The sequence below is a fragment of the Taeniopygia guttata genome, chromosome 30, assembly GCF_048771995.1.
Source record: "Taeniopygia guttata chromosome 30, bTaeGut7.mat, whole genome shotgun sequence".
In the NCBI taxonomy this organism is placed as follows: Eukaryota; Metazoa; Chordata; class Aves; order Passeriformes; family Estrildidae; genus Taeniopygia; species Taeniopygia guttata.
This window is the reverse complement of record NC_133055.1, coordinates 2,368,740-2,387,406: the sequence shown is the minus strand read 5'-3', so window position 1 is coordinate 2,387,406 and position 18,667 is coordinate 2,368,740. Positions and strand designations below refer to the sequence as shown.

The window sequence follows — 18,667 nt, the reverse complement described above, 5'->3', positions numbered from 1 at the left end:
AGGCTTTCCAATCCAATTAAAAAGATTTATTAATGGTAGGAAACGAAAGCAAATCAGCGCTGGGCGGCAGTCATTCCAACTACCGCACCTTCGTCCCCCGTTCCCCCCCAACTTATTGGGTCTTCTCTTCCGGATGTGTGACGTTCTGGTGTCTTTTCTGCGCAGGTGCACCCTGTTGCTAGGTGGTCGTTTTCTGCCCCTTGGTGGTCGTGGGATGAAGGCCAGTAGTCTTCCTCAAGGTTGTCCCTGTGATCTGGGAATTCTCTCAAAACAAGAAATGTTATTTCTAGGCACGTTTACTTGCATTCCACAAGAGTACATGTTTTGCTAAGTCTGTAACGGAACTGTCCTTGAAAGATGTTCGCTTAGGTGCTTAGGTGCCTAGCAACATCAACTCCCTAAATCAGTTTCAACTCCCTAAAACAGTTTGTAATGGAATTTTCCTTGAGAGATACCCACCGGAATGCCTGGCAAAATGAGAACATATTCAGACAAGTGAAAACTCTAAGTAAAAATTCTATTTTATGGATGTAAAAACTCTATATTATGAACAAAAAGGCCTTATTTTCCTAACAAGGGCACAGGTTGGACTTGATGATTTCCAAGGTCTTTTCCAACCTTGCTGATTCTGGGATTCTCTGAATCCACCCTTGGAGCAGTTGCAGGAGGAGCCCTGGGCCTCCTCTTCAGAAGCTCCAGCAGCCCAGGTCCCTCAGCTTCTCCTCACAGCCCCAAAGCCCATCCTGTCAGTCCTGCAGAGCCTCTGCAGCTCCTCCTCACTGCCCAGAACAGGGAGCCCCACAGCCAGACACAGCAGCCCAGATGTGCCCCCTGGCCTGGGGTGCCTCTGGCAAGGGAGCAGCACCAGGCACTGCAGGAGCCTGCAGACAATTCCTGCAGCACTTGTGGGATGATCCTGCTCCCCAAGGGACATTCCCATGGTGCCAAGTCAGGAACTGCAATGGGGAGTGGGGCCAGAGAGGAAAGGGCAAACAGGGATGGGCTGTGTGCAGGGGAGGGAACAGGGCTGGGCAAGGGAAAGAAATTTGTAACAGGGAAGAGTAAAGAAAGCAAATGTGAAGCCGAGGAAATGCTCAGGGCAGTTTGGGGGTGGCTGCCAGGCAGCCCTGGCTCTGAGCAGCAGCGTCTGCAGTGGGACAGGAAACTCCCAGCTGATAGGAACAAACTTTCTGGCTGACTGCAGAGGCCAGGACAAAGCTGAGTGGTTTCCCTGGCGTCCCCCAGCCCTTCCTGGCCCCAGGGGCTGATGGCATTTGTGCTCCCTCAGGTTCATGTCCCCACAGCAGCAGCATGGGGGTGCTCCCGCCTGCTGTGTGCAGTGCAAACAGGGGCTGCTGAGCCAGTGCTGCCGTGTCTGTGCCTGCAAGGATGCGGCACCTCTGTGAGCTGGGGGAGAGGCCAGGGCTGCAGAGGGGGGATGGTGTTGGCAGCTCCATGAGGATGCTCTGGGACGCTGCCCTGGGCTGTGCAGCGCACTGGGGATGGATCAGCCCCTGCTCTGCTGCTCCTTCCCGTCTCCCCCAGGGCCCTTGCAGAGCACCAGCCGTGCTGTTTGCCCCCAGCCTGCCCACGGCCAGCCTGGGGCTGCTCACGGGGGTTTTCTGTGCTGAGCATTGGCCTGGCCGTGTTCTTGAGAGAGCCTGGGCAAGGAGCCTGGAGCCCCCAGGCCCTGGCCTGAGGCATCAGCGCTGCCCCAGCAGTGCCCATGGCCTGTCCCTGCTGCAGCCCCAGCACTGCCACCCCCAGGACTGTGCCCGGCCCCGAGAGCACTCAGGCCCTGCAGCAAAACCAGGGCCACCAGGGCAGCGGGGCAGGGCCACGGGAGCAGCACTGGCAGCACCAAGTGCTGCTGCTCCTGGGCACAGCTGCTGTGCCAGCACTGATCTGCCCCAGCTCTGCACACAGACATTGCTGCTGCAGCTCCAGGGAAGGCAACAAAAGGGCATCTCTGCAAAAAACTGTGCTTGGGAGATCCTTTATTTCCTTTAAAGACACCAAGAACATAGCCCCTCATTGACAAAGTCTGTGGGCACAGGGAAGGAGGAAAGAAACAAAATGAGAAATGGCACAAAAATTACATTTCTTTGAGTACAAAATTAAATGAGTGTTACAAAGAAAAAGATCGTCCCAAATGAAACCAAGAAGTATCAAAGATGACGTTTATTGCAAGCCATTTGCAGAAATTGGCCAGCAGTTTAATGTTCCCAAAACTACCCAGTCATCAGTGCCCTCACTGCAGCCTTGAGCTCCTGGTTCCTCAGGCTGTAGATGAGGGGGTTCAGGGCTGGAGGCACCACCGAGTACAGAACTGACAGGGCCAGATCCAGGGATGGGGAGGACATCGAGGGGGGCTTCAGGTGAGCAAATAGGCCAGTGCTGACAAACAGAGAGACCACGGCCAGGTGAGGGAGGCAGGTGGAAAAGGCTTTGTGCCGTCCCTGCTCAGAAGGGATCTTCAGCACAGCCCTGAAGATCTGCACATAGGAGAAAACAATGAATACAAAACAACCTAGTCCAAAACAGGCAGTAACAGCAATGAGCCCCAGTTCCCTGAGATAAGATATAGAGCAGGAGAGCTTGAGGATCTGTGGGATTTCACAGAAGAACTGGCCCAGGACATTGCCATGGCACAGGGGCAGGGAAAATGTATTGGCTGTGTGCAGCAGTGAATAGAGAAAGGCACTGGCCCAGGCAGCTGCTGCCATGTGGGCACAAGCTCTGCTGCCCAGGAGGGTCCCGTAGTGCAGGGGTTTGCAGATGGACACGTAGCGGTCATAGCACATGATGGTCAGCAGGAAATACTCTGCTGACATGAAGAACATAAAGAAAAAGAGCTGAGCAGCACATCCTGTGTAGGAGATGTCCCTGGTGTCCCAGAGGGAATTGTGCATGGCTTTGGGGACAGTGGTGCAGATGGAGCCCAGGTCACTGAGGGCCAGGTTGAGCAGGAAGAAGAACATGGGCGTGTGCAGGTGGTGGCCGCAGGCTACGGCGCTGATGATGAGGCCGTTGCCCAGGAGGGCAGCCAGGGAGATGCCCAGGAAGAGGCAGAAGTGCAGGAGCTGCAGCTGCCGCGTGTCTGCCAGTGCCAGCAGGAGGAAGTGGCTGATGGAGCTGCTGTTGGACATTTGCTGTGGCTGCGCATGGGCACCTGGTCATGGAGAAAGGACAGGGACAAGTCAGGAGAGGCTGTTTGGAGCCAGACTTGGGCCATTCCCTGCAGCCTGTCCTGGTGAGACTCACCCACCCTTGTTCATGCTCTGGGAAAACCTTCACCCAGATCCCTGCCTGAGCTCCAGTTGTGTTGGCTGAGTGTGCCAGGAGCAGCCAGACCTGAGTGTGGGGGCTCTCGAGGAGCCATCCCTGCCCTGCTGCCCTGGGTTTGTGGCCATGTGGCAGAGGGACAAGGGTGGATATTCAGGATTTGTCAGGGGAATAATTCCTATTGCAGGAAGGCTTGGTACCATCTGCACTCACACTTCTAAGGGAAATAGATGGCAGGAGTTGTTTTAGGAATTGTTTTCCTACCCACACACCATTCCTGGCTCTCTTAGATCAGAAATCCCCAGGATTCCTACTATACTCAGAGTTTGCCACTGAGAGATGTGAGAGGCAAAGGATTCCCTGTGGCTGAGGGCAGGTGAGGGGCTGGATGGGCTGGTTCCCCCAGCACTGCTCTGTTCAGCCCCCTCTGCTTCCCTGAGCATCTCCCTGGGCCTGGACATCCCCTCCTGAGAGGTGCCTTGTCCCTGCCAGTGCTCACAGAGCCCATCCCACCCTGTGTGCCCTCGGCCCGGCCCTACAGAAACCTGCCTGTGTGCAGGACCCTGGCTGGGGCAGGCTCTGTGTGCAGCTGGGCAAGGGCAGCTCAGGAGAGCCCTGCTGGGCCCTGCAGAGGTGATGCTGCTGCTGTCCAGGGCTGAGGAGGGGCTGAAGGACCTTTGGGAGGCTCCCAGCAGAGAGACTGACCACCCAAAGTCACAGTTCTGGAGTCTCTGTAAATGTTCAAACATTCCTTTGATGATCCTGTGTGTCCCTTTCAATTCAGAATGTTCTGTGACTCTGGGATTGCAATTCCTGTTCTGCTTCTCTCATCCCCCTGTTGTCTATAATCAAAAAAGAAAAAACCCTCCTTGCAACAGTGTTAAAACAATAAAGGAAAAACCAGACCTTTATTTGAAGCTTCCAGGTGTCCCAGTGGGGATGAGGAACAATCAAACCCTGATTTCAGCAACTCATTAAGGTTGATAATTAGGATATTTAACAGGAACGTCCTATAGGAGATTCAGTTGCTCCAGTTACACACCCCTGGCTCAGCACACTGGAGTAGGTCCAAGGATTTCTTTGCCCAGCTTTTTCTTATCACCGCTCACATTCAAAAACCAAAATGTTGTTCTTGTAGGTCTTCTTCCTGATAATAAGACTATACAGAATTTCAGGAATGTATTTAGACAGTAGCTTATTGTTCTAAAATCTAAGAAAAAGGTTAGGAAATGTACTAGAGTTAATTAAGGATTATAATTATGTTAACTATATAATGGTAGTTTAAAATAGTTAATTAAAAGTTTAATAGAGTTAGGTAAGGATTATAGTTTTATAACTATATCATAGTAATTTACAGATCTGTGAATATATGACAAATATATGAAAAGCAAAATTCTTCATGTCATCACCCCAACATTTCCACCCTGCTCCAAGCAGGAAATTGAAAACACTCTCAGGAAAGCTCCTGATCTTTACAGCAATCCCAGGCCTACCTTCTTTGGGAAGTGTCCTCTGGAGCTGTGCCCAGGCTGGTCTGGAGCTGGGAGCAGCCCTGCCCCACCCAGCCCCTCTCAGCAGCAGCACCTGCCCTGCTCAGGGTGGCTCCTTCCCCCCACAGCTCCTGGCCAGCGCTGGGAGCAGCTCCAGGGCCGGCTGAGAGCTGTCCCTGGCAGGCAGCAGAGTCCTGGCCCAGCACAGCGCCCTGGGCTGCAGGACCCTGCTCTGCAGGACAGCCCTGGGCACCCCTGGCTGCTCTGCACAGGAGATGAGCAGAGAATGCACTCACAGGGTCTGTGGGCATTGGGATGTTCCAGCTTTAGGAGATCACTCCAGGAGCTGCAGCTGCATTGTCCTGCAGCCAGAGGTTCCTGTGCCAAGGGCTGGCAGTGATTCTGCCCCAGGCACTTCTCAGCCCCTTCCCAGCCCTGACTGATTGAAGCTCTCTGTGCCTCTGTGCTGTGCCCGGGCTGGCTGCAGGCAGTGCCCCAGCCCTGCTGGGCTGGGAGAAGAGCTGCTCAGCAAGAGAAATGTGCTTTTGAAGCTCTGCTTGGTTACCAGGATCACCCTCTGTGCCAGGAGCCCGGCCCAGCTCAGCAGCACAGACACAGCACAAGGACTTTAATGACCCTCTGGGGCTTTGTGCTCAGGCCCTGAACATCAGGCCCTGGGAGGGAGCTGCAGAAACCTCTCCAGAACTCCTAGTCAGAATCCAACTCCAAAGTTTCTTGGACTTTTAATGGGTCCCACTGAGGGACACGACTGAGAAAGTGTCCCCAGGCCCCAGGCAGAGCAGAGAACTGGAGGCACTGATGACAGGTGGGGACAAAGAGAAGCCAAGTCTTGGTGCCCTGGGGCACAGCAGGGTCTGTGCCACCAAGGGCTGGGAGGAGACACCTTGTCCTGAGGCCCTGGGGCCTCCTGGCACAGCCCCAGCCAGGCTGGGCACTGTCAGCCCCTGGTCCTGCCCTCAGCATCCCCCCCTAGCCCACATCCCAGTGGCCTCAAGGATCTGCTGGAAGGAGTCCCTGGGGAGCCTTGGTCAGGAATGGCCCTGGGGGCTCCTTCATGCTCCCAGGGACTGCAGGTGTTTCAAAGGACTTTGGGCTTTGCTTTTGCCTTGGAGTTTCTGCAAGGTTTCTGCAATCATGGCCTCCAGTTATCTGCTGTAATTAGTCCCTGGAGAGGCTTTGTCAGTAACAACACTCAGTGGGGCTCATTAATGCTTCAAGGTACTTCAGTTCTTTTATGGTACTTGGTGTTTCTTTTTTGATACAGACTCTGTGTGAGGTTTGTGCAATCATGGCCCCAATTATCTGCTTTAATGAGTCCCTTGAGAGATTTGTAGTGACACTCAGTGGGGCTCATTAATACTTTGAGATACTCAACTTTTGCAGGGTACTTTGGATTTCCCTTTCTACACTGAGAGGTTTTTGTGCCATTTTGAGTCTCTGAGAGGTTTTTGTGCAATCCTGGCCTCCAATTCTCTCCTCCAAGGAGTCCATGAGGAGCCTGTGTTGGGGATGGACCTCAGTGGATCTCATAAATGCTTTGAGACACTTTGGGGTTTTGCTCTTTCTCTGACTCCTGGAAAGATTTGTGCCATCTCCTCTCAGGCCCTGATGTTCCAGGGCTCAGCTCCAAATGCACCACGGGGCTCATTAGGATCAAGCAAGTCCTGACAAACCGTGGCTCTGCCTTGATTTCCCTCTGCTCTAGAGCAGTTCATCAGGAAGTTTCTGTCGTGGTTTTGGTTTGCCAGTTTGAGATTTCTCAGCCAATGCATCAATTAGTGTGGTGGGTTCAGTGTTGGTTAATTACCAGTGCACTCACTAGAATATACTTACTAATTTCCTGCTGTGAGATAGGATTAGGAGAAAGACAAAGTGGGATCGAAACTGTAGAAGGGTGTAGAGAAAAGTTTATTAACAGTAGTTAAAAGAAAAAATAATAAGAATCAGAGCAAAACATTGAGACCACTTCCTCTCTCCATATAACCTGACAATATAAAGAGGCAAAACCTAAATTTTTCTGTCAGTTTTCCACCTCTAGAATAGTCTTTGGTTAGTTCACTTAGGGAGAGAAGTTCCTCTTGTTAATGTTATGGAGACTTCTCCACAAGACAACAGTTATCTCATGGCTTTTCATTTCCACGTATAACAGCTGCCTGGAAAAATCTGCAATCGTGAAGTTCCTCTGAAATAGATTTTTGCAGTTCACTTAAGTTAACAAAATTAATTAAGCATTTATATTTTAGCTTGTACAATTATGTGTTGAATTTCAACCTTTTACTTAAGAAACCTCTTCAATAGTACAAAGGGCATAAGAAAACGCAAATTTTTGAAGCTTATTACACGAAGAACAATGCCTAAGGATGCAAAGAATCCAGATAAAGAAGCTTCCCTGTCTCCAGGCCTATCAAGACTGACAGAAGGACTGAAAGCACATGTGCAGAGAGAATTCAAAAGTTCAATCATGAAGAAGACCACGATCTTCAGCCTCAAGAGCCACTGATGCCCGCCCCGCCGCGGTCTCGCCTCCGCCCGGCTCTGGCCGTGCTGGCGGTGGCGCTGCTGGGCGGGCATCAGTGCCCGGGGCTGGGCCCTTTGGCTCCGCCTGGCCCGAGCCCGGCCCCGGCCCCGGCTCCTCCCGGGCCCCGCGGAGGACACACGCGGCACGGCCGCGCCCGCCGCCTCCGCCGCGGCTTCCCCGGCCCGAGCTCCGCTGCTCAGCAGCGCAGCCGCCGGCCCCGAGCCTCCCGTGTCCCGTTCCCGAGACCGAAGGCCTGGGGATGGCCGGCCCGAGGCGGTTGAGGGGCGCTCGGGGGCCGCTCCTGGCCCCGGGCCGAGCGCTGACAGCCGCGTCCCGCCCGCAGGGAAGGCGCAGGAGGCGCTGCAGCAGCGCTAACGAGTGGGTTCGCTGCTGGGGCGCGGCGGCTTCGGCAGCGTCTTCGCAGCCACGCGGCTCTCGGACGGTGCCCCGGTGAGCGGCGGGGCCGGCGGCGGGCGCAGGAGGAGGAGGAGGAGGGGGATGGAGGAGGAAGAGAAGGAGGAGGAGGAGGAAGAGAAGGAGGAGGAGGAGGAGGAAGAGAAGGAGGAGGAGGAGGAGAAAGAGGAGGAGGAGGAGGAGGAGGGAGGAGGAGGGAGGAGGAGGATGGGGCTCGGCAGGGCGGGCGGCGAGCTGAACCCGGTGGTGCCTTTGGTTTGCAGGTGGCCATCAAAAGGGTGCCACGGAACCGCGTCCGGCACTGGGACGAGCTGGTGAGTGAGCGGGGCCAGCAGGAACAGCCGGGCCATGCCGGGCGGGGATGAGGCGAGGCCCGGCATGGGGGAAGCCACCAGGACCCCTCGATGGGGAGCGGGCGTGGGGCCAGCGCAGGGCGCAGAGCAACCCGGGCTGGCTGAGGGGTTCCCCAGCCCTGGCACGACATCAGTCCCACTGGTGGCACCGTGCTCCTCCCACAGCCCGACGGCACCAGCGCACCCCTGGAGATCGTGCTGCTGGACAAGGTGTCCACTGGCTTCCCTGGTGTGGTCCAGCTGCTGGAGTGGCTTGAGCTCCCCAACAACATCGTGATGGTGCTGGAGCGGCCGGAGCGGTCTCAGGACCTCCTGCATTTCATTCGAGCATGGAGGTTCCTTTCTGAAGAGGTGGCACGGCAGCTGTTCCGCCAGGTGCTGGAGGCCGTGCGGCACTGCACCAGCCGCGGGGTCCTGCACCGCGACATCAAACCAGAGAACATCCTGGTTGACCTGGCCACTGGCCAGGCAAAATTGATCAACTTTGGCTGTGGCACCTACCTGCAAGACACAGCCTACACTCACTTTGCAGGTGAGCCTAGGCAGGGGTGTGCCCCGGTCCCGCCACCTCATGGCCCAAAATCTCACAGGCCAAGCTGGGTGTGGCAGCGAGGATTCTCCCTTTTGCTGCCAGTCAGGGTACTGAGCCTTCCCCTGAGTTGCTTTTGAGCAGGGCTGGGTGGGGAGGCATCTTCCAGCCCCACTGGCAGCCTTTGCCCACCACTCTGCCTGGGGCTGGGGTTGGAGCAGCAGCAGCCAGCCTGACAAAAGCACACGTGGGTGGGGGTAGCATAGGAGGGGGCCAGAACCAGTGCACCAGCCAGTTTGGTGTGCAGGTGAGAGGAAGGGCTTGGGCTGCTCCACTCACCTTGTTTGCCTTGGCTTCATAATATTTTTAGGGCACTGCAGGCAGGGAGGATAAGGAGATGATTTTTCCCCCAGCCCTGAGTGGGTTTTTGCCTTGCATGTCACGGTCAGGCCTTGCCGGGGCTTCTGCTGCCCTCTTCCAACACCAGTGGCTTCTTGTCCAGCCCTGAGTTTGTACACATGTCCCAGGTGCTGGCGAGAGTGCAGCAGTCGCCCCGTGTGCCACTGGGGCAGCCCCTGCACGCCCAGGGATGCTGGGGCCAGGCTCTGGGAGCAGCAGCATCCCCCTGATGAACCCCATCTGTATTCCATAGGAACATGGTCATACAGCCCCTGGAATAGACCCACTTGGGCTGGTACTATGGCAAGCCAGCTAGCATCTGGTCCCTGGGCATCCTGCTGCACCAGATGGTCTGCGGGCAGCACCCTTTCAGGAGGGGCCGGAAGATCAGCTGGGACCATCAGCTCTCGCTGCCACAGCGGCTCTCTCAAGGTGGATCCTCATCTCTGGCCATGGGGCAATACCAGTGCTGGGAGAAGCAGCAGCAGCTCGTGAGCATCCCACTCTGGCAGCTGCTGAGGAGGTGGCACATGTCCTGCTCTCCTGCTCTCCTCCAAAATAGGGAACTGATGGAAAGTTTAGGCCCAGCTCTGAGCACATCCAGCATGGCCTGGACATGGGAATAGCGGGGCAAAGCCAACAGGAGCCTTCTCCAACTGACCGGTGCTTTCTGGTTTCTCTGCCCAGAGTGCCAAGATCTGATCAGGCGGCGTTTATCCATGTTGCACTTGGACAGGCCCTCCTTAGAAGAGCTGTTCTGTGATCCCTGGATGCAGAATATTCATCTGCCCTAGAAGAAGGGAGAGAGCCACAGGCACACGTGGATGCAGGGCCCTGGTAAGTTACAGCTCCACACATGCCTTGGCAATGAGAAGCAAAGGAACCCAGACATTTGGTCCTGCCTGTGTCACTGCCCAGGGGTCATCAGATGGGAACACGCAGCCCTTGTGCTGCAGCTGAGCTGCTCTGCCCAGCACTGGTGGCCGCCATCCGAGCTGGTTTTGCTTGTCCTGGTTCCCTGACAGCTGGGCCCTGGGCAGAACCCTGACAGCCTGGTCTGGCCCCAGGGAAGGAGAAGGAGCCCCTGGAGAAGCTGTACCAGGTGGGGCTGCTGCTGCTGGGGACAGCGAGGATGACATCAAGGATGAACAACCTGTTGCTCCTCCTGGTCTCCAGCAGGGTGAAGATGATGGGCTTTGATTCTGGCACCTTCTCCAAAGCCAGGCTCCAAAGGAAATTTCCAGATAAGTCCACACACAGGGGGATGCTCCCAGATTTGGGCATTGCTCAGCCTGGCTGGGAATCAAAGGTTCCCCCTTTGCTGGGGCAGATGCAGCTGATCCTTCAGTCGGCTGCCAGGCTGCTTTTGGCAGGGCTGGGGGCATGGGCTGGGGTGGGTACGAAATGGGAGCAGGCTCCTGGCCCTGCCAACAGCCCCCAGCACCCACCGTGCCCCAGGCTGGGGCTGGGCTGGGGCAGCCAGCCCGACACAAACAAACCCCCATGGTGGGAGCAGAGGTGGGACTGCAGAGCCTGTGCAGGGGCTGCTTTGCTTTGCAGGCAAGGAAGGGCTTGGGCTGCTCCACTGCCCTTGTTTGCTTTGGGATCACCATGGGGGCAGTGCAGGGGGAAGGGCGAAAGCCTGGGATTCCCTCACCTGTGGGTGGGTTTTTCCCTGGCATGCAGGGGTTGGGCCTTCCTTAAGCCCCTGACAGAGATCAGTGTTTTAAAATTTTTTCTTATTTCCCCTTTTTGTCTGTAATCTATTTTCAATAATTTGTTGTTTGTTTTTCTAGAGGAAGCATTCTAGGTGGGGTCCAGTCTGGATCAGGAAGAGCTTGGGAGCAGCTGCAGCGTGGATGGGCCGTGCCCTTGGAGAAGGCTGAGGGCATCGTTTGGGACCAGCTTTTCTTCCAGCGGTGGATGGCATGAGGTGGGTCCTGTCTGCTGGGGATGGTGGGATCAGAGCTTTGGGGAGATGGCAGCGAGCACAGGAGCGTCCTGCTCTGGGCAGCTGCTGAGGGCTGGAGGTGCCGTGGCTGGCTGCAGGCTGGGCACATGTCCTGCTCTCCTGCTCTGCTCCCAAAGGCAGCAGTGATGGGCAGCTCTGGGCACAGCTCTGGGCACAGCTATGGGCACGGCCAGCATGGCCTGGGCTCTGTGGGCAGCTGGGACAAGGGGACAGGAGCCTTCAGCTGATGGGCACTTTCTGGTTTCTCTCCTTGCAGCCGGGCTCTGCGGGTGCTGAGGCTGCTCTGGGCTCTGCCAGGGCTCTGCTGGGCTCTGCCCTGGGCACAGCTGGGCTGGCTCTGCCCTCACATTGCTCTGACAGCTTTGCATCAGACAAGCCTATTCCGAGCACAGTGCCTGAGCTTTCTGCTTTGGCAGGTGAGTGAGGCTCTCCTGCAGGCCAGGAGATTGCAGCTGGGGACACACATCCAATTGGCAAGGACCAAAACTCTCCACAGCCCCAGCTGAAAGCCTGGATCTCCCCAAGATGTTTTGTCTTTTCCACTCTTCATTCCTTTTTTGGCTGGAATTGTGCAATTGCACTTTCTTCCTCCCCTAGAAGTGCCACAAATAGACTGAACCTGGCAAGTGAGCCGTGTTCCCGAGGCAGTGCAGCCAGGAACTGATGGATGGAGAAGTGCCCTTCTGCACTTCCAAACCAGACCAAAAAGCTGTAAGAGGGATTTTCTGTCTTTAAGAAACCCTTGACAGTTTCAACGGGAATGTGCAGCTCATTCACAGGGTGAGAAGGAAGGGTATCTTCTGAAGGGTTTGGGATTTAGCAGAGTTTAGATTCCCAGTCCTGCTTGGAGCTGGAAGGGCACAAAGCAATTTCCTCCTGCTTCAACCACAATTTAAAATAACAATGTTGGAAACAAACCAAAAAATTGATTTAAAAAGGCTGCTGAGGTCAGCAAGATGGATCCATGCCATTAGCACATTCACAAGTAAATAACGGAGTTCTCTTTTTTAAAAGACCAGTTACCTCTAAATCCAAAGCTTGAGAAGTTTTTCACTACACACTTGGGTTTTGTATTTATCTTTCACATTTTATATAGTTTTTTATTACTTTTTATTTTTCCTTTAAATAGAAAACATGTTCTATAAAAGGAGTGTCCTTTGCTCCTGGTTCCTGTGGGGAGCAGCTCCCTCCCCGCTGGCTGAGCTGCTCAGGCAGAGCCCGGCAGCTCCTGGCCCTGCAGGGCTGAGGCTTTTCCCCGTTGCTGGGCACAGACTGATGGAGCAGCACTGCTGAACACGGGGCACACAGAGGGACCAGCAGCAGCTGCCTTTGGCCACCTGAGGCTCCAAGGCCCAAACTCTGAGCAGGCAGGGCTGGAAGAGACTCACAGGCTCCCCGCTGGCTCTGCTGCCCCACTTGTGCCCACCTGGGAGCCCCCAGTGCCAGCAGGGACTTGAGATGGCAGCTCTGGGCTCCTGGAGGTTGTGCAAGGAACAGAGCTGGGGACTCCCTGTCCATGGAGAGCTTCCAGATGGAAACGGCTGCTGTGCCCAGGCAGATCCAAGGGCAGAGAAAGGAGGGTCTGGACCACGGGATGTGCCAGTCCCACAGTCCTGGGCAGCAGCCACCGAGCCCTGGGGGAGCAGAGGGCACAGCAAGAGGGACACAACCAGGCAAGGTCAGAGATTGGAGAGAGCCAGACCCGGGAGCAGGAGCAGCTGCTCCATTGCACCCTTGGAGAAAGCTCTTGGCTGGTTCAAAGGGCTGAAAGGCGTCAAGGGCAGAGAGGAGGCCACACCAAGCAATGCTCCTGTTTTCACGGCCTCCCCTCTCCATGTCCCAGAAGGGATTGGATGAATTGTGTTCTTCCCTCTGAGTCCTCTCGTTCAGCACGAGCAGCTGAGCACCAGGAGCTGAAGGAGCTGAAGCCTCAGGCCTCAAGAGCTGGGCAAGAGGAGACTTTCTGAGCAAATGAATGCTGCTAACATGGACTGGGCTGAATGCAGCAGGTGGAACCATGCAGTCACAGAATCCTTTCTCTTGGAAAAGACCTCTGAGCTCATCCAGTCCAGCCGTTCACCCAGCAGTGTCGAGCCCAGCACTAAGCCACGTCCCTGAAGTGCCAAGGCCTGGACAACAGCGCTGAGTGAGGCCTGAAGAGCAGGCCCTGAGCCAAAGGTGGCCTCTGGATGAACCTTCCAACCAAAGGTTATCTTTGTGTCTGCTCATTAATGAAATATGCATGGTCATTAGCACTGTGGTAGATGTATCCACTCATTAGTGAAACATGTTCTCCCAGATTGAAAGGCAAGATGTATTCCATTTGACATCTGTGGGAATCCAGGGCTTCCCTCTGGCTGCCCTGGCAGGTCTGGGACCCTGGCAGGGGTCAGAAACCCCCCTGTACAGAGCCCCCAGAGACACTGTCTGTGATCTCTGTCCATGGAGAGGAGTTTTCAATCTTACAGGATGAATTACAAGCTTTGAGTGTTTGATAAGAGTAATAATTAAGTGTGACACAGGTGCAAAAGTAAAATTTTAGGATTCTAGATTAGCGGTTCAGAGGGGACAAGATGGAGGAATTGGGTGTGTCTTGTCCTTTTCCTCCTTCTTCATGCCCTCCATGTTTCACTGTAGTGTTGGGATTTTTCTATTGGTTTAGGCTGGGGACACGCTGTTCAACATAGATGATAGATATTGGCACATTATTGTAAATATAGCACACGTAGTTTCTGGTATATAATGTTTGTACCATCCCACTGAGGGGCAGAGCCCCGCACGCTGCCCTGCAGGACAGACCTGTGGCAGGGCAGCAGAACATGTTAGAGATAAACAGAATAAACAACCTTGAAACAGCACAGACAGATTATGGCTTCTTCTTTGGCAATGGGGCAGAAAGACAGAGACTTTCTACAATCTCGGAATCACCAATACCCACAGATTCCGACAGCCATCTCTATGGCAGTTGTGCAGGGGGCAGTTTTTCTTTTCTCTTTCACAACCAATTCTCCTTCTGGGGAGACATCTGCTAATAATGAGCTATTGAATGTCACTGCACAACTGATAAGAACTATAACATCCCGCTGGGAGATGCTCTGCCCAGAGGGAGGAGCCAAGCATTTCTACCTGGATATAATCTTGAGTTTCTGGAACACCAGCATGGCTTTTTCTGCACTGGATTTCCCAGAGGAACAGCTGCCTCTTCCACTGCCTCTTCAGAGGAAGACTACACCATTTTCTACAGGATCACTGCTCCAACAGAACCACACCTGACACTCCAGGGGGACTGCAACCACCATTCCAATTAGACTGCTACCAACACCCTGACCAAAAGGGTGTCAGGTTGTATTCTGACTCTGTCAGTGTTGTTTTGCATTACTGCATTGTTTATTATATCTTTTTCTTTTCTTCCCTAATAAAGAGCTGTAATTCCTGCTCCCGTATCTTTGCCGAAAAAGCCCCCATAATTTCAAATTTATAACAAGTTGGAGGGAGGAGGTTTACAGTTTCCATTTCAGGGGAGGCTCCTGCCTTCCTTAGCAGACACCTGTCTTTCCAAACCAAGACAATTGCCATGGCAACCTCTGGCATCCCATTCCCAGGGTCATGGGATCCCAGAAGCACAGAATTGGCTGAGCTGGGAGGGACCCATCAGGATCCTCGAGTCCCGCTGCTGGCCCTGCACAGGGCACCCCAACACTGCCAGCCTGGGCCTGGCAGCGCTGTCCAAACGCTGCTGGAGCTCAGAGAGCCCTGGAGCTGTGACCCTTCCCTGGGGAGCCTGGGCAGTGCCTCAGCAGCCTCTGGGCAAAAACCTTTCCCTGAGATCCAACCTCAGCCTGCCCCGACTCAGCTGCAGCCGCTCCCTGCACTCCTGTCCCTGGGCACCAGAGTGAAGAGGTTCCCTCAGCCCCAGCCAGGGACCCGCTCCCAAGGCTGCTGCCATGGCCACCAGGGCTGGCACCAGCTGGGATGCTCGGTTTCCATGGGCCGGGCTTCAGGAATGGGATTCCCCAATTTCCTGCTCCCGCTAAAACCCCGCTGGTGCTCGTTGCCCTCCCACCTTCCACTGAAGGAAAAAATGGAAAGATCCAAGGCTGGGATAAGAACAATTTACTGGGAACAGCAACGAGATGAGGAACAAACAGGAATAGAAAAACTATTGACAACGGAAGGGATAAGAAAAACTATTTACAAGGGAAACTACATCACCATCAATTGTACCTTCCTGGCCACATGTCTCCTCCTGCCTGGAAAGGACACCCTTCTCAGAGAGAGAGAGAGAGAGAGAGAGAGTCCCTTTCCTGCCCCTGGCAATGACCTGAGGTGGGAGTGAATGTAGTGACAGGGCCATGGCCAGACCCTCATGTTCTTCAATCCCACATCAGGTCATTGGCAGGGGCAGGAGAAGGTACAGGTATCTTCCCAGCATGGATCACAGGTAACAGGGATCACCAGGGCTCTTCCCAATGTGGGTTCTTCAATGGGGGATGAAGCTGGAGCGGTGCACGAAGCTCCTCCTGCAGTTGGGGCACTCACAGGGCTTCCCTCACTGGTGGCTCCGTTGGTGTCTGGTCAAGTGAGAGCTCTGGGTGAAGCTCTTCCCACACTCCCCACACTCGTAGGGCCTCTCCCCAGTGTGGATGCGCCGGTGCCTGATGAGGTGGGAGTTTTGCTTGAAGCCCTTCCCACAGTTGGGGCAGCGGAAGGGCCTCTCCTCGGTGTGGACCCGCTCATGCAGGAGGAGACTGGAGCTGGTCTGAAACCCCTTCCCACACTGGGGACACTCGTAGGGCCTCTCCCCAGTGTGGATGCGTTGGTGGGTTACAAGGGCAGAGCTGCAGCTGAAGCCCTTCCCACACTCCCCACACTCGTAGGGCCATTCCCCAGTGTGGATCATCTGGTGGCAGATCAGGGTGTTGCTCTGCCTGAAGCTCTTCCCACACTCCAAGCACTTGTAGGGCTTCTCCCCATGGTGAACCGGCTCATGGACCTTCAGCTCTGAGCTCTGGCTGGAGCTCTGTCCACCTTCCTGGCACAGGGTGGGTCCTTCCTCCTCAGAGCACCCTGGGCTGGGTTTGCAGCCCCTCCTCCTGTGGGATCTCCAGGGCTTTTCCTCCCCATTGGATTCCTGTGCCCTGGAGTCATGCAAAACAGCCTCTTCCACGAGGTTCTGTCGTGGGGATTTGTCCTCCCTGCTCTCCATCCTCAGGTCCTTGTCTGGGGAGGAAGGACAAGGAGAGGATGGGATTTGTCTCTGTGCCACAGGAAAGGGGAAGGAGATCCCCACAGTGTGCCCCCCGCATGACGATGTCAGCAGGGGGATGTCCTCCAGCCAGGAGCTGTACTGGGCTGGGAGATGGAGCAGGAGAGGGGGAAAGGGGCACTGAATTCCTCCTCACCTGCCTGGGTGACCTGGGGAGTCTTCCTCTTCCTCGCAGACTCCTTCTCCATCCAGCCAACGTTTGGGAATAAGAAATCCTGGTTTGGGGAAAACCATGTATGGGCACATTGTGTCAGAAGTTCCTACTGCCCAAGTCTATCTCTAAAAGTCACCAGTCATCTGGTAACCATAAAAGCCTCGAAAACAGCAAGATTTAGACCCCCAAAATATATTAAAAACCAAGATTCAGCAAAACCCAAACCCTGAGTTTCCCCTCTCTGGCCTCTCCACTTTGGGCTCCTGGAGGCCCCCACCCTGTCTGGCTTGCTGCGGGTCAAGTTTGCATTGGTGCTCCCCCTCTCTGGGCTGCTGGGGCTCCTGGCAATGCCACAGGTTCCCCTCCTCTGGGCTCACCACTTTGGCATCACAGGCGTCCCAGGGGTCAGCACTGTCCGGGGTCCCTGTTTCAGGGTCCCGGGGTATCCATGGGTGCCCCCTGTCCATGCTCCCAATACCTCCAGGCTTCTGGAGCACCCCAGCTCTCGTATTGCCCCTCTGTGCTCCCCCCATTGCCGGTTTCCCTGCCAGCCCTGCCGGTACCGAGCGATCCCCGCGCGGCTCCGGGCTGACAGCGCAGCCCCTGGGCCGGGCAGAGCCAGCCCCAGCACGGGGGGACCCTGCACCCTCCGCTCCCTGGGCAGCCGCGCCCAGCCCCGGGCACAGAGCTCCGGCAGCCCCCGCCGCCCCCTGCCCGGGGACCCTCGGGGACCCCCGCAGCCGGGGCTGCCTCTGAGCGGCCGCCCGGGGCTCGGCCCCGAGCACAGAGCTCTGCCCGGGGGCTCCCGGCCCCAGCGCCGGCTGCGGGCCCGGCCGGCCGCTCCCGGCTCGCACAGCCCGCCCGGGGCCGCCAACAAAACATCGCAACCACAAATCCACAAACCAACCCTGCCCCCTGTGCTCCTGCGCCTTCCCAGGGACCCCAACCCCGCGGCAATGGCCCCGCACCGGGACAAAAAGCTGCTCCAGCCCAGCCCTCGGCACCCCCGCCTGCGGCTCGTCCCTGGCACACAGATCCCGGCAGCTGTCCCATTGCCGCAGCTGCGGCTCTGGAGCAGGGAGGCTCTGCGGGACCCCCGGGCTGTGCCCCCTCCCAGCCCTGCCCGCCCCGCACCTGCAGCCCTGCAGGGTTCAGTGTCAGGGCAGGGGAGCTCAGAGCCCTTTTCTCCCCTCTGGCCTGAGGCTCTGCATTGCCAATGGCCCTGCAGCTGCCACAGGGGCCTTTTGGCTCAGCTGAGAACAGTTCTGCTGAGAGCCTGTCCTAAACCAGCTTTTCCTGCAAATGTGCCCAATGACTCTTGTGTGAGTGCCGATGTTGCAAGTGAAGGATGGAACAACTCTGCTGATTGGGAGTTCTCTTTTTCTTGTTTTGATATTTTGTTTGGTTGGGGTTCTTTTCTGTATTTTGTTTTGGTTTGTTTGGGGGTTTTTTTGTTAGTTTTTTTTTTTTTTATTTGTTGGGGTTTTATTGGGAGGTGTTTTTTTTTAATTTTAGTAAGGTTTTGTTTGGGTTGTTTTGTTTTTGTTTTGTTTATTTTTTTTTTAATCAATTCCCCCTGTCAGCTCTGGGCAGAGCTCTGTAACAGTGTCTGACACTTGTCTGTCACCACTGGGGTGTCACAGACAGGGGAACGCTGGGGCTGTCACTGCTGGGGTGTCACAGACAGGGAATGTTGGGGCTGTCACTGCTGGGGTGTCACAGACAGGGAACGCTGGGGCTGTCACCGCTGGGGTGTCACAGACAGGGGAACACTGGGGCTGTCACCGCTGGGGTGTCACAGACAGGGGAACACTGGGGCTGTCACCACTGAGATGTCACAGACAGGGGAACACTGGGGCTGTCACTGCTGGGGTGTCACAGACAGGGGAACACTGGGGCTGTCACCGCTGGGGTGTCACAGATGGGAACGCTGGGGCTGTCACCGCTGGGGTGTCACAGACAGGGGAACGCTGGGGCTGTCACCGCTGGGGTGTCACAGACAGGGGAACGCTGGGGCTGTCACTGCTGGGGTGTCACAGACAGGGAACGCTGGGGCTGTCACTGCTGGGGTGTCACAGACAGGGGAACACTGGGGCTGCCCTGCTCCTGCCATGTCCGCAACAGCTCTGCCAGCACCTCGAGGGGACACAAAGGCTGAGCCAAAGGGTGAGAATTGCAGAAGGGGCTGAGCTGGGAGGGACCCATTGGGATCATCGAGTCACAGAATCACAGAATCACAGAATTACTGGGTTGGAAGAGACCTTTA

The 18,667-nt window shown here is 55.7% G+C and overlaps 2 protein-coding genes and 1 pseudogene across 2 annotated transcripts in view; 1 reads left to right on the top strand and 2 right to left on the bottom strand.

Moving 5' to 3' along the window:
* LOC140680256 (uncharacterized) overlaps positions 1–18,667 on the top strand; it is a 1,118,524-nt gene that overhangs the window by 841,649 nt on the left and 258,208 nt on the right. The gene's annotated exons all lie outside the window — the stretch shown is intronic.
* LOC105760196 (uncharacterized) overlaps positions 1–18,667 on the bottom strand; it is a 448,806-nt gene that overhangs the window by 292,762 nt on the left and 137,377 nt on the right. Inside the window, exon 5 of the mRNA XM_072919757.1 lies at positions 15,542–15,993. Coding sequence (XP_072775858.1) covers positions 15,542–15,993 — 452 coding nt within the window. The remainder of the gene's footprint in view (positions 1–15,541; positions 15,994–18,667) is intronic.
* LOC140680889 (olfactory receptor 14J1-like) lies at positions 1,981–3,235 on the bottom strand (annotated as a pseudogene).